Here is a 25,039-nt window from a genome sequence, read left to right as displayed (position 1 = left end):
TTAAAAACAAAGTTGACTTGAACTGTAGTTTACATAACACATAGTGTCTTGACTTTTTTTTTTAATCTCTGAATTCCTTTAGAACTCCTGGGTGAATGGTTACAAGGAGTGAGCGTCGCGAAATATCAGTTTTATTGTTTCTTTACAAGAATTGCTTCAGTCTGAGGCAGCTCCTCAAGATCTTTCCTCCACAGAGGAAAAAGTCTTGTGTATGAGCTTTCCCAGTATTCTCTGTAGTAAACAAGATAGCTTAAGATGCAAAAGGAAAACACTAGGAAGATCAGTCCACAGCAAAAAGAAAATAATCTATTGTCCTTATCAACTTCCTGGCAGGTTTCCTCTGTCCTTTGAGCAAGATACTCCTCAAAATTCTATGTAGGTGCAATGATCTTAACTATAGAGTATTTACTGTTTCTCTTTCTGGACATGTTTTCTGATTCTGAAGCTTGATTTTACTTCAGGTAGCCTTTTTTTGCTTTATAGAATCGCTCCAGGATTATTTTTTATTTTTTTTTAAGTCTCCAGTGATGTAGTGTTCTTTTTTAGTATCTTTAAACATTTTCATGATAGTACATTCTGCCCTTTTAGATGCTGCTTTTAATTATCTTTTGATCGCATCTTCATTGTTACATAGCTCAACTTGCTGAAATTAGTGGTGGGTTTTTTTCCTGGCTGTAGGGTTGGGGTTTTTTGCCATTTACAAGAATGTTGAATGTAAGTGCATTGATGCTCCTGCTGTAGAATATTCTTCAGCAGCTACCTCTCTAAAATAGGTACTAGGGACTAACTCAAGAGATGCTTTTCCTTTTGTGACTACTTTGACCAGTTGCTCCAAGAAGCAGTTACTTATGGTAGCTAAAGAATTAACCACTGCATCACTTCCCTCCTTGACACATAATCCAATCTGTAAAGTAACTGGATCTCTCATAACCACTGTTTTCTTCTTGGGCAGTCTCTGTACTGTCCCCTTTGTATTGGGAATATAGCCCTAATGCTCTGGTGATTTGGGACAGGCTATCATTCATTACTATCATTCAGTGGTTGTCATTCTTAGGTTACTTGAGTCTATGCTTTATAATACCTCACAGAGGTCCTTTATCTATCCAACTCCCTCTGTTACCCTGTTTTGATCAGATGCTCCATCGATCCCTTGCTGTCTTTTTACTGATTTTTGTGAGGTTCTTATTTGTAAAATCAGACATTTCAGTTCACCTGTCTAGTTTCGGGTTTTAAGATTTTTAGAATTTGCGTTTGTCTGCTTGCTTATTTTTTAGTTTTGCTTGGACCTTTTTTTTGTGGTATTTTTCCATGGTTTTCTGCCTGCTTATTATGCAGTTCTACCTTCTATTGGCAGTAGTGTTTTGTTTAATCACTAGTGGATGAGTCATCCTGCACTGTCTGTTTTAAATATCTGTTGGCCTTCCCCAAGTCTGTAGTGCAGTCTTCAAGATTTTATGAATAATGTGACATTTTTATGTAATCACTTTTCAGAGCCAAATGGGATCTGTTGAGCCTTAAGGTGTTCCCCCCCCAGTAGCTTAATTTTAGAACTATTTGAGAGGATACATGGTTTAAAGCAATTTAATTTCAGGTTTGGCTGAATTGCTGTGCATAACACAGCAGTTGTCGTGAGTCAACTGGCAGTCTAACCAACTGAAAACTTAGTGAGATTTTTAAAAGCAGTAATAGGTACTTGGTGCTAGAGCTGCTTCTGAATACTTTGATCATTCTTTTAACATCCAGAGTTACTCTGAGCTTTAAAAAATTATTCTCTTCTGTTTGTCCTCACTCTTCATGCAGTCCAGTTCTCATTCTTCATCTGCACAAACACACACAAAAATCAGGGTAAGGAAATTGCTAGGGTCAGACCCAATACAACTGGATATGCTGGGGGAAAGAAGCAGGACAGGTGTAGAGAATATTTACCATCAGAAGTCTTTGAAATGTCAAGTTTTGAATTACTGCTTTGGAGAGTTTTCAGTTCTGTTACTTACATGTTTTTAAATAAATGTCTGGCTGGTTTTTAAAATAAACCATTTAACCTGTAGGAAAAACTGTTTAAACTGAAATTGATTACTTACTTTTGTGTCCTTGCTGAATAATCCTTTGATTTTTATGATCTCCGGTAGCAGGCTTCAGCCATCTTTACTGAAGGGAAAAACATCCTAATTCCATCTCTACTCTTTGTGGCACTTGAATTCTTCCCATAGGAACAAATTAAGCAGGAGTTTCAGCATTCAGAGGTGTATTTGGAGGGCGTATTTTTGTTGATGACTTGAGAAGTACTTAATTTTTTACAATTTTTTGTTAATCTTCCAGATTGCTTAGAAATATTTCTTAGATAAGCAGCATGATAACTGGGTGGGCTGGGTTGAACATGCTCTCATTGTACGTAGAGAAATCTTAAAACTGGAATCTTGGAAATGCACTAATTCTGGCCTTGTGAATACATAACTTTTTGAAACAAGCCAGTATTCTTAGAGGAATAGTGAGCTCTGAGCATTCTGGATGTTTGGTTTTGGTTTTGGTTCATTTTAAGTTCTTCCATTCTTTTCTTTGTCAAGTGTGGTGTGTTGACCTTGTCTGGATTCCAGGTGCTCAGTGAGCTGCTCTATCACTCCCCTCATCAGCAGGACATGGTGGGGAGAAAATAAGATGGAAAAAACCCCACGGGTCAAGAGAAGGGCAATTTAATAAAGGGAAAAGCAAAGGCCACACACAGAAGCAGAGGAAAATGAATGATTTATTTTCTACTTCTTGCCATTGGGCGATGTCCAGCCACTTCCCGAGAAGCAGGGCTTCAGTACACATAGCAGTTGCTCTAGAAGACAGGTATCATAACAGATACCACACACACACACCACCCCCTTCCTTTCTTTTAGCTTTTATTCCTGAGCAGGCATTGTGTAGTATTAAATACCCTTTGGTCAGCTGTCCTGGCTGTGTCCCTTCCCAAGATTTTGCCCAGCCCCAGCCTGCCGGTGAGGGGGAACGTTAAGAGAGACAGCCTTTAATGAGCTTTAATGCTCAGCAGTAGCCAAAACACTGATGTGTTATTAACACCTTTCCAGCTACCAATACAAAACATAGCACTATGGGGGCTGCTGTGGGGAAGATGAATTCCGTCTCAGCTAGACCCAATACATAGGGATATGCTACAAATTATTGCTGAAACTTTGAAGTTTGGGTAGCACTGTCATATTTTCTTACAGTTGTGAGTATATTAGAATTATCTTTTCTCAAGTGAACTCCAACCCTTTGTACAGGAAAAATAATACAATCTATCCTATTGAACATAGGAGAAGGTTATACCACATAACCTTTCTAAATTGCTTTGACTAAGATGGGAACGATGGCTATACATGCTTCATGTATGTGAGTCCAGACACACATTTGTATCTACGTGCAGCAGCTGAGTGGGACTTGTCCAGCTGCTGGCTTTGTAGATTTCTCAGCATCTCTTAAAAGATTGGTAAATCCCTTCTTTACTGTCTTCCTTGAGTCTTGTGTAAGTCTTCTGAAGACTTTGTAAGGCGCTAGGAGTCTAGAGTGTCTTAACGTTACCATGTGCCTGGATACATTCCAGAGGAAAACAGTGAAGTAGAACCATGCAAGTTGGTCATGCGAAATCTGAAGGTAAACATTTTTCTAATGGAGTTAGCTGTGTATAAAAGCAGTGATCAAATGTGGGCTCCTTATGCAGCTATTCATTAATAATGGAGAAACTATTTAGATTGTTAAAACTTGGTATGGGATCAGAGTTACCTGAAACTTGGTCCTTCTAGTTTCATAACCTTTGATTAATGAAATTGTGTTTTTTGTCAGTATCAAATTGTTTTTTAGGTGCATGTTGCTAGGTCTAGGCTGAAATATTGAAGCAAAGGTTTCATTGCTTGCTTTTCCTTCACTTCTGATTCTCTCACAGTCTGGGTAGTTAATCATTTCCCTGTTTAATGTTTACCAAAGAATTAAGAGAATATTCTGAATAATGTTTGGTTTATATATGCAAATTGCCCTCTTTCCAATAGAGTAAAAAGTAATCCTGGATCACATAAAATGTATTTTTGCCTTACCCCTAATATTTTTTATGTTCTCTGTTCTCTTAGGAAAGATTTAAATATGCATTGAATAGCATAGTCTTTCTTAAGCTTTGTTTTGAAAATGCAGGAATATTTTTGTATAACAAGCAATTTGTTTAAATAAACAATTTTTTTGTTGTGTGGTTTTTGTTCATAATTTTTTAGGTTTGCTGTCTTTAGTTATTGCAGTCCTGTTGTAATGTCCTAGTTATCTATACTTTTCTTTGGATAAAAGGTTGATGATCCTTAATGTATTACATATCCAGAAAAAAGGACATTAATGCAGACAGGAATGGACTCAGCTCTAACTTCATTTTGTAGCGCATGACTGCGAGTTGTACGTATTAAATTCCGTAATCTTGATTGTATTTGCTCACCGCCTCACCCCCAGCTTCTGGGTATTTTTGTGTGCATGGTGGGGAGAAGTCCAGAACTGAGTAAGATGATTGGAGTTTATAGCTGACCTAGCTAGAGGGATTAGTGCTTTCCTGGAATGAGGTATTTACCTTGGATCTACCCCACAAACAGCAGATTTATCTAATGCAGTATCTTGCTCTGAACTGTTTCAGAACACTATTCCTTTGTGATTTTCTTTATTCCTGTACATAGGTATTAAATAGCAGGACTTAGCATTTTCTGCAATGAATCTCATCTTTATGGTGGTCAATATGTTTGGCTTTTTATCACCAGGAAAATTTTACCACTGCAGTTAGTATTGGCATAGTTTATTTTAATTTTTTTTTTAATTAGATGTGTTTTATTCATAGGCTTGATCCTTTTAATAGTAACTAATATATTTGAAGTAAGGTTTTTTTGGTGGTTTTTTTTTGGGGTTTTTTTTTTTTTTTTTCGAGTTACTTTCAGTTCTCATATTTCTGTTCTGGTATCTTCTGAGCATTCTTACTAGTGAAATCACCTATGAGGGGATTAATACTACACTGGTAATTGTTAATGTAAATTCTTTTCTATGATCTTGTAACTGTAAAATATTTAAAATAACTTTCTAGAAAGACTAATGTAGTATTTTGATCACTTTTGACAGCTAGAATATCCAAGAGTAAAATTTTGGATAAGCTAGAAGAAATGAGTCTATTGTAAAAGCAACTTTACATGCAGGCTCTAGGTGGCAGAATTAGTCTATGTTCCTGAAATTTGTAGTAGTGGTGAATTTAATAGGGAAACTGAAAAGGTGAAGGTGTGCCAGGTTAATAGCAACTAGTGTCCTCATTAGTGCTTTCAAATGGAACAAGTGTATGGTTTTAGCATGGCTATGCACAAGTGTAATGGCATGGTATAGCTTAAGTTCCCAGCTCCACTTTATTTTACATTAGCTTACTTAGTAAAACTGAGAAGACTGTTCTGTTGCTGCTAGGCACTAGTGCAAATGTTTTGCATACAGCATTCAAAGGAAAGATGGGCCAGATTATGAAAGTTGTATTTAAATTGAGCAATAATGAATCTTGTTTTGTAAACAGGTACCTTGAATTTGTCAGAAAAATCTGTAGAATAAAGCATGTTTTCTGAAAGCAAATTTAGGTTGACTATAAAGTAACTTCAGCATTCTTAAACACAGCTACTATAACTATTTAAAAAAAATAAAAATCCTTATGCTGCATTCATAGGACAAATAAACCCAGTTTATGTATGAGGGGGTTTCAGAGCAGATTTTAAGCTTTGCTGTGTCTCAGAGTATTACACTCATTATGCTCTATCATACTTCTGAATTAGCCTTTGTGCTGTTTCAAACAAAACGTTTCAGTTGTCTTTCATAAAATACTCTTGCTATAAAAATTTAGTGAAGATAAGATGGAACAACTGGGGAGTGGAACTTCTTACTGACAACACAGTCCACAGATATACTGGGCTAATAGCTATGTTTTCAATTCAGTGCAGTAGACTATAGTAATACATGAATGAACTTTTTGACTGGAATATTAAAAAAAAGTGTTACTTGATTCCAAGAGTAACTTTTTGCGAAAGGGAGTGTCTGATGCCCTCCTTCCCTTCCCCCTCCCCCCAACAGTTAGTAACAAATTCAGTTTTATGAGTAGTTTTTTGTAGGTTCCCTAGTCTTTAAAAGAAGGGTTTAAAAGAGATTAAGTTATGTATTCTGCTTCTGTTAGTTAGCTATATAAATTACAGTACTTACCCCAAGTTTCTTAAACTACTATTGTCCTGGGAGCACAACTAAGATGACGTGTTTATTTAGAAGGCTCCTTTTAGAGTTATCTGCGTGGTAGTATGCTTGTTGTATGACTTAATGTAGTATGGTTCATACAGGTCAAAATTGCATGGAGAATAGTTTCAGTGGTACCGTGAGTGCTCTGCGAACATGTCTGTCAGTGCCATTGAACATCTTGTGCATTTTAGGTGTTATTCAAATGAAATGAAGTAAGGAAGATGGGAGAGGTGCATGTATATGCAGTTCAAAAAGGAGGATTGACTTCATCACAACTATATAATTCACAATCATCTTTTTAGGTGCAGCCTTTATTGAAGACTTCTTGTGTAAGGAGAGGAAAGATGCTGGTTCAGAAATTATGGAAATTGTTATGGTCTTAATAAGCACAGTGCAGAGAATAGCAATAGGTTGCATAGCTGTTCTACTAATATATTTGCATGCTTGCAGTTGCTTGTGATAGTCCCAGAATATTAATCTTGAATATGTCCAAACTTTGATTCTGAGGGCAACCTAGCACACAATATAAAAATACAGTGCTTCAGGATTATCTTTTGAATTAGAAGAGCAAGGAGGAGATAAGATCAACTTCAATATTGGTGAACAGTTTACGAGCTGAAGATGCAACTCTGAGGCACAGGAAAGTGATGCCTTAAATGAAGGACTCCAGATTTAAATGTGTACTTTGAATTTATATGTGCAAAATATCTTTAGATTTACAGTTCATCAGTTCGTGTTCTGTATGAACAATTTCTTTATTTCTGCTGTACTTCTACGAGACCACCTGAATACTGTTTGCGTTTTCTATGTCATGCAGTACATAAGAATTGCTGAAAATGTGTGACAGAAATATTGCATTTCTGGTACTGCATCATGCCTTTCAGTCTTGTCAGTGGCTGCAAAGGATATGGGAGCATACCTGAGTGTATCAAGCAAACGTATAAAGAAGTGTCTTAGGGACTTGATTCTTCCTTCTCCAACCTTACTAGAAGTTTGGACGGTGTTTATTGCATTTTGCACATCTTGATCATTCTGAGATACATGTCCAACAAGAAATCAGCTTATTTAGAGCTCAAATAAGAATTTGAGTTAATATGATTGTTCCTAGGCTCTTCTCTCTGTAGTGAAATACCAGAATGTAAAATCCGATTGAAAATTGCTTGCAACTGAGCTATAGGAAAGTTTTGAAGCCCTATAAGCCTTGCTGTGTAATAGTGGATATACCTCTAGTTTTGTGTGTTATATGTTAGATTTAGTATTTAATTTTTGTTCAGATGATTAAGTATGCTTCCCCCCCCCCCCCATATTGTTTTCTATGGGGTTGAAATTGATATTTCTGTTTGATGATTACTATTATAAAAATGAAGTATTTTTATTACAAAAGGAGTCTTGGTAGTCACATAACTTGATTGAGTCTTCCCCAGCAGAGCAGGCTGATCTTACTTATTCTGGTATTTCTCGTTAAACAGCCTGGTGTTAGATTAACTCCAGTGATAGTAACTTTACTTGATGTATGTTAGTCACTGTGGCAAGGGACAGAGCATCTGTGCCAGTAAATTTTGAGAATTTACATACTGTTGCAGTATGACTGTGTGACTCTCTTACTGTAAGATGATTGACTATACTTATCTGACCAGAGCTGCTGTTATTGATTGTCTTTTGGCTATCATTGTTCTCCCTTCCAATTTACATCTAGTGTGTGAGTCTTCTTTTTGGAAGCATTGAGTGAGGATGGGCAGAATAATGTATTACAATAGGGCTTTATTTAAGACAATATCAAAACCCTGATTTAGTTGATCCTGAACCATTTTGCCCTCAAAGTGATGAATTATTATGAGGTGTAGACACAGTTGGTGTCAACAAAGAGCTTTCAAGGGGAGTAGCAGTGCTCAAGGCAGTAGCAAGAATTGATGGAATTGTTCTTTTACATAGTAAGGATTTCTTTAAACATGGTTTTTAAAGCATGTTCAGGCTTTTTAAAGACTTAGTGCAGAGAAACAGGTATTTTAGTTTCTTTTTTTTCATTCTTTCTCTCTTTTCCTCTTTTCTCCTGCACTTTCCTCAGACCAGAAGTTTTTGGTAATAACAATGTTGCACTTAATACTAAGTTTAACTAAATGTAGGGCAGAAGCTAGGGGATATTCATCTTTTGATCTCTGAAGGGATGAACAATGGAAACTTAGCAGTCTTGCAACTCTGCAGGGCTTTGCAAATCAGTTGGTACCTGCAGTGGACTTCCTGCTCCATCATTTTTCTGTCACAGAAATGTAATCCCACATCCTCTAACCAAGCCAGTGAACAGCCAGATAATGACGTTAGTTTGAGTGCTTGTTAAAACACTACTGTGTTTTCCCCTTAGAAGCACGTGTTAGTTGTGGCCTTGGGGAACCTGCATTTTCATGCTATGGGAAGAGACATGAGCGAGAACACTTAGTAATTCCATGCTTATTAGCAACTTCTTCTCAGACAGGAGAAAATCCTGTGAGTGTGGGTGGTTTGTGGGGTTTTTGTTTATTTGTTGTTTGGTTGGTTGGTTGGTTTTTGTTTGGTTTTTTGTTTTTACCTGAAAGAATTCAAAATTTGTTCCAGGTTATTTCAGGCTATTAAAATCTGAGAATTAAAAATGCCTTTGGAAAAAACCCATGATTTGGCATTTAAGCTCACTTTAAGAGTATGTTTACTGTAGGTTTTGTGAATGAAATACAACGTGAAAGCTGGTCATAGCTGCCTTGTGACTGTAAGAAGACTTGGCTTCTACGTGGACAGTCACTCACATAAAATTTCTCCTCTTGTTATTTAATTAGTTCTTCCTCCTGAACTTCAGAAGACTGAGTAGCTTGTCATTTCCAAGAGACAGAATGTGATAAAGCAAAGCAATGACAGGAATTGTGATTGATGTGCTGCCCAGTCCACAGTTTGGGAGAAATCTGTGAATTCCCAGTAAAAGCATGTAGTTTAGACTTATTTTCTGAAGAACAGGACTGATCATGTAGTTGATACATTCATGGCTCACAGCTCTTTAAAGTTTTTCCACACCACCTCCCATACTTCCTCCCCTCCTGGATTTTTCTGACTGAAAAGAAGTTCAAATACAGTTTTGTGTGAGTTCTTTCAGTCTTTGTGAAAAGAACTGGGTTTGCTTGAGGAGTGGCTTTGCCTTTGTAAGTGGTTTCTGGTGGTCTTCCAGTTCCTGCCCCTCTGGTTTGGAGCAGATTGTCAGCATGCTGACTGAGGTCAAGTGAACAAGCTTAGAGAAGCTTTGCATTACAGGGCTCTAACTGATTCCTACAAAGGTCACCACACAAGTCTTTGTTTTGTATTTCATGCATTTATTTTGTAACACCAGTGGTGTTAAACAACATTGCCTCAATGTTAGTGTACAATACTCTGGAAGAACCTAAGCATTTTGTGAATGCTTCATACTCTTCTGAACCACTAAAAAAGCTGTTTTCCTTAATTGATAAAAGGTTTCTTTTACTGATGAACTATTATCAGAAATTGACAGTAATGACAGACATTGAGTACACATACATCTATAGCTTAAAATGCCTACTGAGTGGTAATGTAAAAAGCATATGCATTTCAAAAATGTAATTAGTGTTTACATTTTTGTTTAGAATAAAGCAGTCCTACTATTCTCACCAGGAGGAATGTGTTTTTAAAAACCTTGATTGGTATTTGTTCGGTTGTGTCTCAGTGACTTGGTTATCTGACAAACTTGTGAATGTGATTGCTGTACTCAATTCCTCCAGTTTTAAATGAAAGGCTCTACTATTTAAATTGCATGGTGCCAAATGGAGTGAAATCGTAATTCAAGGTAAATATTAAAATAACTGCACCACGCTGTGATGGGGATGTGCTTGTAAACCGTTAACAAACAGATGAAGCGTGTTCTGCCCTGCTCAAGAGCCCTGCTGGAAAGCGCAGGAGGTGGCTGCCTGCCTTGCCTCAGCAGGATCAGGGTTCATGAGGACTCTTCCCTGAGGGGAGCTGAGCTTGTTCTCTTGGAGGAGGAAAGCTTTTAGCAGGGTTAGGCAAAGAAAGGAACTGTGTCTGAGACATGCTCAGAAGCGAGCAGTCAGGCTCTCATTAGCTGATGTGCACTTGAGTCTCAGAGGTGAGACTTGTACTGGGAATCTTGAGCAAAACTTTTTCCTTCTTAGTACATCATGAAGAGTTCTGAAGGGACTGTAAGGGCATGGTAAGCAAGAGGGGAGATGCAGGTTACAAGAGCTTTGTGAAGAGTTTGGTTTGCCTTGTGGTGTAATGAAGCCAGTTAGGTTTAGCAAGTTTGGGCCTTAAAGAATAGGGGGTTGCAATGATGCCTTAAAACTTTGTTTGGATTCTGTCACAGAAAAGTAATCAGAAAACACCTATTTAGAAGATTGCTGTACTAGTTCTGTTTTTCTGTGAAGGACAATTAACTGAATGGTGTCTTCTACCTGTGCTGTTACATGAAACCCATATAGTCAGCAAGGTTCATGGGTATCTGGTATGTTTTTCAGAACTTTGCCAAGAATATTTTTGCAATTCTTCAATCAGTAAAAGCCAGAGAAGAAGGCCGAGCACCTGAGCAAAGACCTGCACCAAATACAGCACCAACGGTAAGAGCAGTACTTTGAATATGAAGGCTGTGAATCCAAAAGTGAGAGTAGAGTGTCATGTCATAATTAAATACAAAATTTAACTTTAAGCCTAACTTCACAGATATTCTTTGACTTAGATTACATGTATTGGTATTTAAGGAGATGAATATATTAGTTTAATTTGTTCAATGTGTTCTTGTTACTTAGAGATTACACTGCTCGTGCCAGCTTCTGCATCTATCAAACACTAGTGACATCCTGCATCTATTAGCAAAAAATGTATTAGATGAGACTACTGCCATTTCAAACAAAATGTTTTGCTGTTTTTCTGACAGATAGGGTAGCAAATGTTTTCAAAATCTGGAACATGACTCATGCGTAGGAACAGCTTGAACCAGCTTTCTTTGGCCTGTAAAATCAGGAGGACAGACTTAGAGCTTTATTGGTTAAGTCTTTCTAGGTATTAGACAGGATTTGTTTTGTATTATGGTGTTTACTATTGAGTTCTATTAAACCTAATATATTCTTGAACTAAGTGGCAGTCTGCTATAAAAGCTATATAATCATACTTGGATTTGTTTTTGCTGCTGCTGCATTTAACTAAGAGCTAAATTTAAATAGCAAGATGAATTCCAACATTTAAATATTCGCTTTGTGTTGAATTTTGTAAATTGTGCACAGCACTATTCAAATGTCCCATTCAGAATAGTTGTGAATATGTAATTAAACCATCCACAAAAAAAATTGGATTGATATTTAGTGAGCCTCTATTTTAAAACTTTTTTCCCCAGAGTGCCGCCTTTTCCTCCAGGTTTGTTTTTATTCTGTAGGTTTAGCAGAATTTCAGCTTAATTGGGCTGGCAAGGAACATTGTGTGTGTGTGTGGCTGAAGGCTTAATCATGAATTGTCAGTTGACAGGTTTTTTTCCCCTGCTAATTCTTGAGATACTACAAAAAACTTAGTGGTTTCATAAAACTTACATTTTTAGCTAATGTAGTTAGTTACTGCTACTTCAGTTTTGCCTCGAGGTGTTGTCATTGCTTTCAGTATGTACTTCTAAACTTGTAAGATTGTTAGTGGATGTTGAAGGGAAACATATCAGAATTTTCCAAATGCATTGAAACTCCTACAAAAATGAACTAATTTTATACTCTTGACCAGTTACATGTAGTACCTTACAAAGTTCAAAACCCATCAAATACCTTTTAGTATGTTTTACAGTTCTTATTTAACCTGTTTTAGGATCCCACTTTACGAAATAAGCAACCTATTCCAGCTGCCTACAACAGATACGATCAAGAAAGATTCAAAGGCAAAGAGGGTGAGTTGATTGTAATACTTCTTCTAAAACAAAAAGTAAATAATTTGGGAAATGAAACCAACGAGCTATAAAGTTAGGGGTAGGGGTTTTTCTGTGCCATTAGTTTTCAAACTTAAGACAAAACCAAAAAGGGTATGTGTGCCTAAAGATAGCTTTTCCAAGTAATAATGTCTAAAAATGTTATTTATTAGAAATTATTTCTGTTAGGAAGCAAACGAAGTTTAAAACCAGAACTACTTATGCATTCTTCCGAGGGCTTTAATTTCTGGCTGCTAGAACTTACATGCTGCTAAATACCATTTTAAACTGTAGATGAGCAATTCTGCTTGTATTTTTTTTCTTTTTTTTCTTTTTTTTTCTTTTTTTTTTAGAGTATTTGGCTTTGTTCAAGTGAATACCATTTTTTGTTCAGGGAAACCAAATAACATTCATATGCTGTGTATGTGAATTCTCAGATTTCAGAAATGCTGTACTGTAGGTGATTGTTCAATTTTATATTGAAATGATGTCATTGTTTTTGCTATATAAATAAAAAGCAAGAGTATATCACATTACTACTTGGATATTCAGTTTTGATTGCACCTGGAGAAAGAAAAGCATAAAATATAACACCAAGGAGAATTTCATGCCATGAGAAATCTGTGAAGGTTGTATTTTTCATATACCTCATACTGGATAATGTACAACAATTTGAAAATCTGACAGTTATTTCTGAAGTTACTTAAATAAAAATCCCAAGTTTAGTAGATGTGCACTTACAGGTGAATACATCCTTTAGGTTTATGATTTTTTTTTTTTTGGTGTCTGTGTGTGAAACCAACTATAGGAAATTTGCTCATATATTCTATTATATTCTCTTGAAGTCTGCTCCCTGTTGGCCTCAATATACGTTTATTTCAGCACAGCAGTGTTTATTTTCTGCTGCTCATTGACAATTGCATGCGGGGTATAAAGAAAAGGCAAAACAGGGTATTTGGTGGCTTTTTCAGCATTGAAAGATAATGTGCAGTAGCATCCATGAAGAATTAATTGTTGTAAGAGCCAAGGGAAAGGAAGGGGTGGGACACGGGGGAATGGGACACCAACAAACACAAATATCCAAATTAGCCTTTCCATAAATGTTTTTACTAGAACTTATTCAGTTTATTTCTGATAATATTTTAAATCTTCAGCAGTGGCATATTTGCCAAGTTATTTTTCCTTTACTGTTATTTCCTGTTAAGAGTTAAAAATAGTAGATAACTGTACTGGACAGTAAGAAATAAAAGGTGGAGAAAGGAATTAATGGACAAGTGTTAACAGTTCAAATGTAAAACAGCCTATATTTCATTGTGGACTTTTTTGCAACAAGAAACTTAGGTAAAGGAATAGTCTGTGTCCTCCTAGATGACAAATTATATAGTTCCACCTGTGTAGACATAATCTGAACTAAACAGGTGAATGTATTTTATGCTTTTACCCTATGTGTGTGGTTTGAAAGGGAGCGGAAAATAACAGGCTTTGCAATGACAGGAAAAAGAGCTCAGAAGAGTTTGTCAAGCAGCTCACCAGTGCGCAATTAATGTGGAGCTTTCTAAGCAGAAATCAAAAAAGAGATTAAATGATTGCCAGGGAAAAACAAGTGTTTCTGTCTGTAATTAATGATAATTAGTGATACAAATAATCCATTTGTATGTTAATGTGATTGTGAGAATGTGGTTTTGGGGTTTCCTTCAATGCTGAAGTGGACTGTACTGCAGCTCTTGTTCTAGTTGAAGGGTTCTTTTGTGATGTGGTGGTTATGAAATGCCTCAGATGGTCGTATTCTACTTGGGTAGTTATCATTGGCATGTCTTCCTAGGACATGTTTACGTGCCTTTCTGGTTTCTTGTATTTGACTTAGTCAAATATGGAGTTAATTTTGTGTTTTAGTTTTCTAGGTGTATTGAAAGAAACATACTGCTTAGGAATAGCACTGGTGTAATATCAAGTTAGGTAAGCATAGACTAGCACTGGAAATAGAAATTAGGTGTTCAAAAGAATGTATTTCAAATAGAAAATTGATTTGTGAAAGGTATTGAGGCATTTATGGAAGTTACATAGAATTAGTAATTAACATCTGGATTTCTTAGGAGAGGACCTAGAGATACTTGAGATACCTCGGTTACAAGTTCATTTTAGAAAACAGTCAAAGATCTTACTTACTTCTGAAGTATTCTGTTATAAAACTGTAAACTTTTAAAATTTTAGACTAACTGAAACTCACGGTGCAGGTGGTTTTCAAAAGCTATAATTGGGCATTAATGGCTTCCAATGTGATCTGCTTAAAAGTGAACTATACATGTCACTTGCAACCATACCACAAGTGAACTCATTCCTTGAAGGGCTTTTAATTTGATTGCCCTCAGAATTAACTTGTGGCCCCCACATATTCAGTGCAGAAATGAGACTGGAAGCAGAAATAGTCATCAATAAAAGAAAGCATTTTTGGTTCCTGAAAGGTAATCTTCGTTTTTTACAGCTAATGTAGTAAGAACTCAGAATTAGTGTTTTATGGAAAGCTTGCAGTACTGGGGATTTTGGGAAGGAAGTCTGAAGTAATTAGTAATGATGGATAACACCTGAGATAGAGTAGAACCCTGTAGATTTGTGTCACTCTGAAGAGCTTCCGCATTTTACTCTATATGGCTGTGCATGTGGTTGGCTAGAACTTGTGGAAGGGAGGATTTTGATGCGTGTAACAATACGCATTGTAGTGATTTTGGCTAAAGATTGAACTAAAGCCAAGAGAAGCAATTTCTCCAAGCTTTTGTCTTGGTGTCTTACCTGTTTGCTCTTTCCTCAGAGGTATTAAAACTATAGGAAGGATTCACAGTAATCCTCTCCTAGATGCATCCTGATTGCAGCTTATTGTCTGTGTGGAGTTTCATGTAATGCTACAGTATTCATGAAAATTTAAAGTTCAGGTAGCAAAGTGATATGTTCTTTCTTTGGATATTTGTGTGGTTTAATACAGGATTTTTTTCATTAACAGGATTGTTCCTAGCATAAACAGTTCAAAGCTCTGTTCAGGTTTAAGTCCAGCCAGTAACTCAGAACCATGCAGCCGTTTGCTCACTCCCCCCTCTCCCCCCTTTCTTCCCCCCACCCTGCTCCCAGCGGGATGGGGAGAAGAATGAAGAGAATGTAAACCTCATGGGTTAAGAACAGTCCAGTAACTAAAGTATAATATAAACCCACTACTACTACCACTAATAATAATGATAAGGGAAATAACAAGGGGAGATAACTAAAAAGGGAAAGGAGAAAAAAAACAAAACAAGAAACACAAGTGATGCACAATACAATTGCTCACCACCTGCTGACTGACACCCAGCCTGACCCGAGCAGTGATATCGGCCTTCCAGGTAACTCTCCCCAGTTTATATACTGGGCATGACGTACTCTGGTATGTGGAATACCTCTTTGGCCAGTTTGGGTCAGGAGTCCTCTCTCTCTGCTTCCTCCTGGCTTCTTGTGCCAATCCTCACTGGCAGAACATGAGACTGAAAATTCCTTGATTGGGGCAAGTATTACTTATCAACAACTGAAACACTGGGTGTGTTATCAGCATTGTTCTCAGACTAAAGCCAAAACACAACACTGCACCAGCTACTAAGGAGAGAAATAACTGTTACAGCTGATCCTAGGATAAGCTTATAGAGCTAAGATAGTAAATTTAGGAATTTTAATGTAAGATGCATCAAGTAAACTGCTGAGTTGCAGACAAATTTCTCTGCTTCTTATGATGGATCATTATTTCTGGTAAGGTATACCAGGATACCTCTCTGGTTGGCTTACTTAAAATTTTCATGCCAGATGGGATAGGCATGGCTGCTGGAATGGTTTAGACTACTTTAATAGTAAATGTGAGGGGTGTGGTAATTGTATAGTATTGCTCTTGAGGAACAAAAAATCAGTTATACCTGAAGAGAGTGGAACTGCTTACACAGCTCTGAGTCCATAGTTGGTAGCTTTGTCTCAAACGGGTGTCTTGTTCCTGCAGGTTTGGTTAGGCAGGAGAGGGAATCTTTCCTTTGGCATTCTTAGGAGTTCTGTCCTGTATGCCATAGGAAATGTATTAGAACGTCTCTTGTAGTAGGACTCGTATGTCCTGGATATTTCCACAGTGAAAGAACGTGTCACTCAGCAGTGCGCACCCGTCATGCTAACCTGTTCAAATGGTTTTGAGGTGAGGTGGCGAACTCCCTCTAATTACTTTCTTGACTGCTGTTTCCTTCCTATTAGTTCTATTTCTTTCACGTTGACAGTTAGTGATGGTATCTTCTCTTCAACAATGTAGAGCTCCGTTCTCTACTAAACTTTCTCTACTTTTCCCTTTGTAATTTTATTTCTTTCCTTCATACTCTTCATTAGGGACTGATGTGACAGGACAAGGGCTAATGTGTTCAAACTTAAACAGGGGAAGTTTAAGTTAGCTATAAGGAAGAAGTTCTTTACTGTGAGGGTGCTGAGGCACTGGAACAGGTTGCCCAAAGAAGTGGTAAATGCTCCATCCCTGGCAGTGTTCAAGGCCAGGTTGGACAGAGCCTTGGGCGACATCGTCTAGGATGAGGCGTCCCTGCCCATGGCAGGAGGGTTGGAACTAGGAGGAACTGTGTACAAGAGATTCACATTTGTCAAAAAAGACTACAGTCTATCTCTGCTTTCTGGTGTGACCAAGTAGTTTGATAACTTTCTGTGCTGTACATTCATTTCAATGCCGGAATACCCAGATTCATACTGTATTTTTTTCTTTTAGCACTATGAGAAACTTTAAAGAACTTGGTGTTAATTACTTGTAAGATTATCACTGAACTATTATATATGAACTGTGTAGAGAGTTTTGTAAACTAATTAGCGTAGCTTGGAAATTTAGGTGTGAAACTAACCACCTTCTTGTCAGGGTATAGTACTGGAAAGGACTATTCAGTAAACCTTTATGTAGAATGAAAGTTGGTGTCAGTGATTTAATTACCATGGGTGTGAAGTGGGGTAGTGAATCATTTCCAGGCATTCTGCAGAGCTGTTGCTATCTGGGGTTTGAAGAGTATACAGCTGAAAAAAGAAAAAATGGTTATTCAATCTTACTCATCCACAAATTAAACGAAGTTTTTAACTTGAGCTCTTCAGTATTTCAGAGGCATGCTGCTTTGATCTGTCTCTATTTGCCTAGACTTCCTTCCAGAAATTCAGGTTAATTTGTCTTTTTAAAGCTTTTATTCTCTTAGTGATGTCAGTGCTCAAGCTTGCACCTACATTGAATGGCTAGAACTGCAGCAGGTGCAGAATCAAAATGCAAAGTGACCTAGATGGACATAGAGCAGTGGGCTTTAACCACATGGGTGGCACTTTGAACGTTAATACTCATATGCAGGGAAATGGAACATATGCCCAATTGTTGATGGAGAATATAACCAGTCAATAAGCTGATGCATTAAGGTGCATATTTTCATTTCTAGGTCTGATTCTTTCAAGTAAGGGAAGGTACTCAGATTTATGCATGATGATGCTAGAAAGGTAACTAGTGATGAACCATACTGGAAAAGTGTGTGATTCTTTTGACAGTCTTTGGGTCATTGAACTGTGAAATTGTGATCATAATTCATGCGATGACTTGGGAAGAAAAGATAGTCTTAATATTAACTGGTTTTTGAAGCATTAGAATACATTATTCATTCATAGTTATTGTGTTTAGTCTCTCAAGATGTAGGCATTTGTATAGAAATAGAGTCCAGTGGAAAGGCATTTTTTGATGTTGGTGTTTTTAACAGTGTTAACATATATAATATGTATTCTGATTCTAGTTGGCAAACAGAAAAAGTTGAGATACAGTTCGTCACAATACATTAATATTGGGCTTTGCTTGCATTCTTTACTCCTAGTGTTGGACCTGCTTTTAAAGTATTTAATGTGGACTGCTTTTTGCCTAATGAAAATATGTATAGAATTACATAAACGTATATATGAAACATAAACTTTGTAATTTTATTGAAAAACACCAATGCATTGAAGACTTTTTTTTTTTTTTTTTTTTTTTTTAATTAACTGTTATTCTGCATCTAATTCCAGGTTTAAAAATAAGGGTCCAAAATCTTGCCATCATGATACTTTTTCTTTTAAGGGCTCTTTTCTGCTTAAATACTTTTTGCATAGTAGATGGCTTATAAATTTAACTGCTACCTCTATTACCATTAGTGAAGCCGTGATTTTGAAACCAGAGTTACAAAGGAATTCTTGGCCAGGCATTAATATTTCATCTCTGTGCTGGTGCATGACTCAGCAGCACAGATTTGAGTTGGTGTGGGAGGGAGGAGAGAAATACTGCTTCTGTGTTCTCGGCCAGAGGGTATGGTACAGCATTTATGCTGATGTATGCTGGGGACATGTCCCCTGTTTGCTCTGTGTTCTGCTCCTCTTCACTATGGCTTGTGGTTCCTCTTGTATTTGAGGTCTGCTTTTGAGCAGCTGCATCAGGGTCAGCCACTGCCCTTGGAGAATGCTCTGGAAGAAGTGCCTCTCCGCTTTCTAGCCTGGTCCTTGAATGTCTTTTACAACCAGCTGCATTAACCTGGTTAACACCCTCAGCAATTTTTGAAGTGGAAATGCAGCTGTAACTGTAGAGTCTCTGGCTTGGAAGTGTTTGTTTTCTCTTTCCACAGGCTGTATGCATTGAGTAGAGTTGAGGGTACTACTGTATGTGGCCAAGTGTACAAACTGTTGAGACCTTATAAAAAGGCACAAAAGTGCAAGTGGCAGGACTGTCACTTGCAGCAGTGTTTATTTCTGTAAGAGAAGTGAGTAGCTGGCTGGTACAATGTCACATGATGAATGTGAGGATCAGGTCAAAAAAGCTATACCCTGAGAAAACAATGTGCTGTTACCAGTTATAGGAGAGTTGCTGTGGTTATTTGGAAGCTGGCAATCCTTAATTCATTCACCAGATGCTCAAAGCAGAGTTCAGGGCAGGAAATTTGAGAGTTGTAGGGCAGTTAGGGAGATGGTTTCTTCTACTCATCCACCCTACCTGCAGGTAGCAGATCCTGGGGTCTTCAGTAGATCATGAGGTAGCTGCATTAGCTGTTTGTAAGAATGTTAAGTGGATACCTACATTCTACTTTGCCCATTTAATATCCCTTAGGTACACATTAATGAAGGAAAGTACTGTGTTATTATTTACAGATTATCAGAACTGCTTTATTACTACCTGAGTAACTATTAAATAGTGTTGGAAGGCATGTATAGCTGCTGGAAACATTCAGCAGGCAAGAATGTCCTTTCTAATGCTTTGGGTAAAAGGGGTTCTTTAGGATCCTAGCTGTTTGCTTCTCCTGCTAAGGTCAATACAAGGCTGGAAGCAGGAAGCTGGTGAGAGCCAGAGCTCTGGTTAGTGCCTTTGCGGCTCATTAAATGAACCAGGCCAGATTTTGAGAGACTTGGGGAGATTTTTGCAAAAGATGAAGCCACTGGCGCTTGAACAGAGGCTTGTTGCCTGCCTGGTGCCTCTCTCCCCTTTGATTTGCTTTCTGACTGTGCTGCTGGCTCTATGAGCCTGTATTCCCTTTGCAGAGCTGATGGAGACTTGGGTTAGGGTTTCTTAATCAATTGAGAAAGAATGTGAAGTTTTATGAGGGGAAAAAGTAGAGTCCAGTGGAAAGAAATAACTGAAAAAGGACATGTAGGACTAATTATAGGAGCAGGATTTGTGCCTAGATGAAAGAAACCATGGCAGGCTGAGCACAAAGGGAGATGCCGCTTTGCTGGCCTTGTTAAGGTGTGTCTGTCATCTTGGAGTTTTGGAAGAACATCTGGTTAAAGTAGCTGGAAATTCTCCATGTCACAGGCAAGAGGAAACCATAATAGGTCCATCTGGAAAGGGGAGAAGTTCTGCTGTTGATGGGCTTCTGAAATTCACAAACAACTGTCAGCCTAGATTGTATACCTCCTGATTTATGTCACTCCAGGTCAGCAAAAGCATCTTTTCTATTTAGGGAATATTTACCAAGTATTCTGCAGGGCTCCAGGCACCACCTGAAATATTAATATGCTGCTTGCCCAGAAAGTGACCTGTATAGTCACAGAGAAAGCTGTTATCCATAGAAGTGTTGGTCCATGCAACTTCAGTATCTTTAGCTCTAGTTCAGCTCTGAGTCCTGAGCTGAGATGCATAATTACGTCTTTGGATTGGGGGGCAAGGCAGTAAAGGGAAACTAGGCTTCTTTTTCTTTCCACGGTAAAGATAACTGGATTCATGTCTGTGTATACCTGCATTTTGCTCTCAGAATCAATTCTTTGTGGTTCAGAGATGTTAAATCTGGCAGAAGGGGAGAGGTGGCTTTGAGAAGCAAAGACGAAGGAGGCCTGGAGCTGGTGACTGTGTAAAACAAAACAAGAGCAGTAACAGTAGGCCTCTCCACTTAGTAGTTGGTGGTAGGTCTGGTAGCCTCATTGAGGGAGTGCAGGGGGAGACAGGTAAAACCAAAAAGACAGTGTTCAGGAAGTAGGTCCCTGTCACTGTGATAAGATGAGTATGATCAATTTTCAACCCTTCAGGTATATTTTTCTAGGCACTGTGGAGTTATTAAATCTGGGAAACTTTTCTGCTTCATTTCCTGCGAGTGTCTGATAATCTTCCTCATCTAAGGAAGAAAAGATGAGCAACCACAGATGCTTCCCAGAGCATCTGCATTGTTTTCAGGGTTGTCTGGCTTTCAATTCAAGTTAATTTACTTAAATTAACTTAAGGAGCAAGAAGCTCTAACAGTCTTGAAAATCTGGTGTTTTTCTTGTAATATTTCTAGGTTCAGGTATGAGAATTACTTGGTTCTTCTTTAGTTCTGGTGTTACGGGTTTTTTTGCTGATGCATTTTATGGAGGTGGTGTAATAAATAGCAAAAAAAAAGTCTTCCAATGCCAAATAGTTGATTCTGCACAGTGCCAGTTACCTTTATCCAAGTCTAGTTGAAATAGCCCAAAGGTTTCCTAGGTGTACACAAATGCTTGCTTATCATGGTTTGATTGGTGATTATCATGCCATTTTATGTATGAATTTATTGAGTGGTTGGTTGATGGGATCAGCTGACAGTAGATGGTAGGGAATTTAGAAAAGGAAAATATTTTCTTCCAAGTCCTCGTGACAGTACTCAGGAACTGACTTTGCTCTTAGTGCTGAGAATAGGACAGAGAAGGAGGATTCAAAAGCAAAGAGTCTAGTGGCAGTAGGTTTAGTCACAGAGCACTTACAGGCTTCTAGCACTTACTCAGCATAAATTCAGTCTGACTAAAACTACTAAAAAAAATTTAAAAAAAAACCCAACCCTGCTCAAACCAACTGTTTTTGTCACCATTAGCCTGGTAGTTTGAATTTATGCGGATTCTATCTTCTAATCATGTGACAATTACATTCTTGTTTTTCTGCACTCCAGGAGTGAATTTATTGTGTGAAGTAGCCATGGTTTTATAGTCAGTATGTAAACTGGTTTACTAAGTATATTTTTTTTTCTTCCGTTAATACAACTACAAGTTGAATTTGTTGCATTTTGTAATGCATTCTGGGAATATGATGTACTCCTCCATTTTTGCAGTGAAGAGAATTTCTGAGACTGCATGCATGTTGTAACATATTCTCACAAAAATTTAAATACATACCCTTTGGAGTGGTTTAAATGATTCCATGAAGCAGGAAATGCTTACTCTGGTTGCAGGAAGCAGAAATACCAAATGGACATCTGTCTAAAGAAAACACAGATTTCCTAATTACTGACCGTGTTTCATATTGTGAACAGAATCTAAAGCGCTACTGATAGCAAGATGCATTCTTTGCAAAAATAATTTCCTATATATTTCCGGTGTTTTCCATTTAGACATGACGCCCCTGTGTTGGTAATGACTTACAAGTGACTTTTTTCCCTTGTAGAAACGGAAGGCTTTAAAATTGATACCATGGGCACCTATCACGGAATGACTCTGAAGTCTGTAACGGTAAGCTGAAAATCTTGTCTTAAATATGTTTTATAGCAGTGATAGTGTACCTTTATGTAAATCTTGTCAGCCTGGGCTAAGCTCTGGAAGGTCACTTTGGTTGATTAACAGCATCGATGCAAGTTCTCTGTGAAGAGATAAAACATGTTTTGTTTGGTCTGCATGTTTTAGAGATGTTAGCTCAAGGGATCTGTCTGCAGTTAAAAGGTGTGCTGGGAAGGCTTTGCTGGCAGATTTTTGCTAGGATTGTGTATGTCTATGAAGGACATCTTTCATAATTATAAGCAGTAACGCTGTACTTGCAAAGCGGAAGTAATGAAACTAGGTTTTGGAGCATCACTCTGTTTCCTACTCTGCATTTAGAAACAATAAATTAGTTTAGTGGTGGAAGAATTTGACTTCTGTGTTATTGTTGAAGCTTTCTCGTCTAGCAAGATGGATTTCTTTTGTATGACTTTACAATGCTGTCAGTGGGAATTGCTACATACAAGAGGGACCTTTAAACAACTTTTCTTTTTTTGGCCAATATTTGTCTGCTTTTGTGGAAATGGGTTGAATGCTCTCAAACAAATGCTGTTTTGATCTGCTGGTAACTAGGACAGATGCTATAAAACTAACGTAGAACTCTCATTAAGGTTTTTGCCATCTGCATACCTGTATAAATCTGATGAAAAGACAGCACTAAGCACTCTCTTAAATCCATGCACTACTTCTAGTTTGCACTCCTAATTTGAATATAAAACAGGATCTTGAATATAAGTTTCTTAAAAACATTTAGCGCTTTTTCTTGTTAGATGAAAGTTCTGGCCCAAGTCTTTCATTCCCAACCTTCTCTGTACTCAAAATACTTAAAAAAAAGAAGCTATCTACTCCGTTCAAACCAGTGTTGTTTCTGGATTAATTCAGAAATTGATTGGGTGAGGAAAGAAAATAACCAATTGTGGCCAAAATTTGTTCTTGAACTTTGCATGAATTTAGGGCTGCTCTATGAGGAATCAGGTGGTGGTGTTATACCAAACCCAGGTTTCTGTGGTATAATGTATTTGTTTCAAGTGGTAGTGACATGAAATGACTTAGTAAATAGGTTCTGTTTAAATTGCATTGAGAGAAGAGAAAGAAATAAGAAGAAAAAAAAAGGGGGGGGGGGAGCAATATTATAGTCAAGTAGAAATGTTGAAATGTTTTAAGCATGTCAGTATAAGAAATGTAAAAGGGATACACAGTAACTAAAAATAATTATTTTTATTTTTTAGTTAATAAAAAATAAGGCTTTTTTATAATTCTAGGAATCCTGGGTCATGTATTCAGCATAGTACCTACAGTTTTGAGGTAGAGTTATTAAACTGTCATTGCTGGTTTCTTCCATTAGGAAAGAAAATACAACTGATACCAAATTACTAGTGCATCTTTCTGCAGCATAAACTGGAATTGTTTGAAATAACTGTTTAAGAGGTGTATTGCATGACTGCAGATAAAGCATCATCTGGTGTCATGAGAAATACTAAAACTCCATCTGTCATTTAGCATTTTTCTAAGAAAGAACTTGTAAGGGATTTTTGGAGCCTTATTTTCCAGACTATTAAAAAGTGCCCTAAATGTTTAGCTCATTCATAAATTGCAATGACATACTGATTTTTGTGCTTCAGACTGGAGAGAAATAAATGTATTAATTACATGGCACAGAAATGTTCATCTGGTTTTGTCTAAACTTTGCCACAGTGATGGACCACGTGGTAGTAACCCATAATCTTCAGATCGTTGTTTTGTATGGAATACTTAATCTCCTACCAGCTACCAATTTCATAGTATGCTTTTACTCAGTATTATTTATGGTTCGTTTTTATTCTTTATGCTAGACAAAACTAGGAAGGAAATAGGAAAGTAATTCATTTCCCTAGAGGTTTAGTCAAAAAATACATCATACTCATGAGCTTAATCATAGGAATATGCAAGATAGCATCGGAATTGCATTCTACCTGCATGATGTCATCTGCTATCCTCATCGTATATTGGTATATATCTATCAATATATAATCCCTTTTGTGAACTCCACAAACACTTCAGAGTAATTGAGGTGTTAGGTAGCTCTTTGACAGAGGCTGTCTTCAAGCTTTGGACCTCTGATTTCCAGATGGATGGCAAAATTTGAAAGGTTCATTTTTATGCCCTTGTTCTCCTTGACTTAGGTAGCTCTGTTTCTTCTAAGGTCTTTGTTTCCATTAAGGTATTTATAGAGAGCAGTCATATCTTAAAACCTGTTGTTTGCTTGGCTAAACAAGTCTTACTGTGAAATAAGTTTTCAATCCCCATGCAAGTTTTGTTTCTCTAGCTATTCAGTTAGAATTCGTGTTTGTTTGTGGGGTTTTTTGAGCATGGTGAAGTAAAATTTCAATGGAGTCTTGTGAGATTTCACCTGTGTTTCGTAGAAAGGCATTAAGACTTTCTTCTTCTGAAATTATATATATTGCCTTGAGATGGGTGAATGATGTATTTTACTTTTGTTCTTTATCACTTTCTTGTATCTTCTTATTTTTGTTCTAGTTTCCACTTTGGTGGTGAATTGCATGTTGGAAGAGACTGTTTATCCTAGTGTGGTAGTTCATTTGATGGTTAACATCACTGGCAATACCATCTACCTAGACTTTTGTGCTCTGTGTCACGCTGAATCCTTTAGCTTCTTTGTCACACACTGGCCTTTATTTTCTTTGACTGAATGAAACAGTTTGTTTTGATGATTAGTCTTCTCTTTAAAAGATTAATGGAGCCATTGGTTTCCAAAGATTTTGATCTTGTCAGCAATAGGAAAAAACTTTGCACATGTGACCTACTGTCTGGAGTCGCCCACCTGCTTCTCATGTAACATTTTTAAGAAGC

General features: G+C 37.4%; 1 protein-coding gene across 1 annotated transcript in view; it reads left to right on the top strand.

The window, feature by feature from the left end:
- CDC73 (cell division cycle 73) overlaps nt 1–25,039 on the top strand; it is a gene marked incomplete at its 5' end in the record, with an annotated part of 107,634 nt that overhangs the window by 13,547 nt on the left and 69,048 nt on the right. The window contains 3 exons of the mRNA XM_010023080.1: nt 10,764–10,862; nt 12,088–12,166; nt 22,101–22,165. Of these exons, the coding sequence (XP_010021382.1) occupies nt 10,764–10,862; nt 12,088–12,166; nt 22,101–22,165 (243 nt within the window). The remainder of the gene's footprint in view (nt 1–10,763; nt 10,863–12,087; nt 12,167–22,100; nt 22,166–25,039) is intronic.

The sequence above is a fragment of the Nestor notabilis genome, unplaced genomic scaffold (genome assembly GCF_000696875.1).
Source record: "Nestor notabilis isolate BGI_N333 unplaced genomic scaffold, ASM69687v1 scaffold4341, whole genome shotgun sequence".
In the NCBI taxonomy this organism is placed as follows: domain Eukaryota; kingdom Metazoa; phylum Chordata; class Aves; order Psittaciformes; family Psittacidae; genus Nestor; species Nestor notabilis.
The sequence above is the reverse complement of the archived record's forward strand: the minus strand, read 5'-3'. Positions and strand labels throughout refer to the sequence as shown.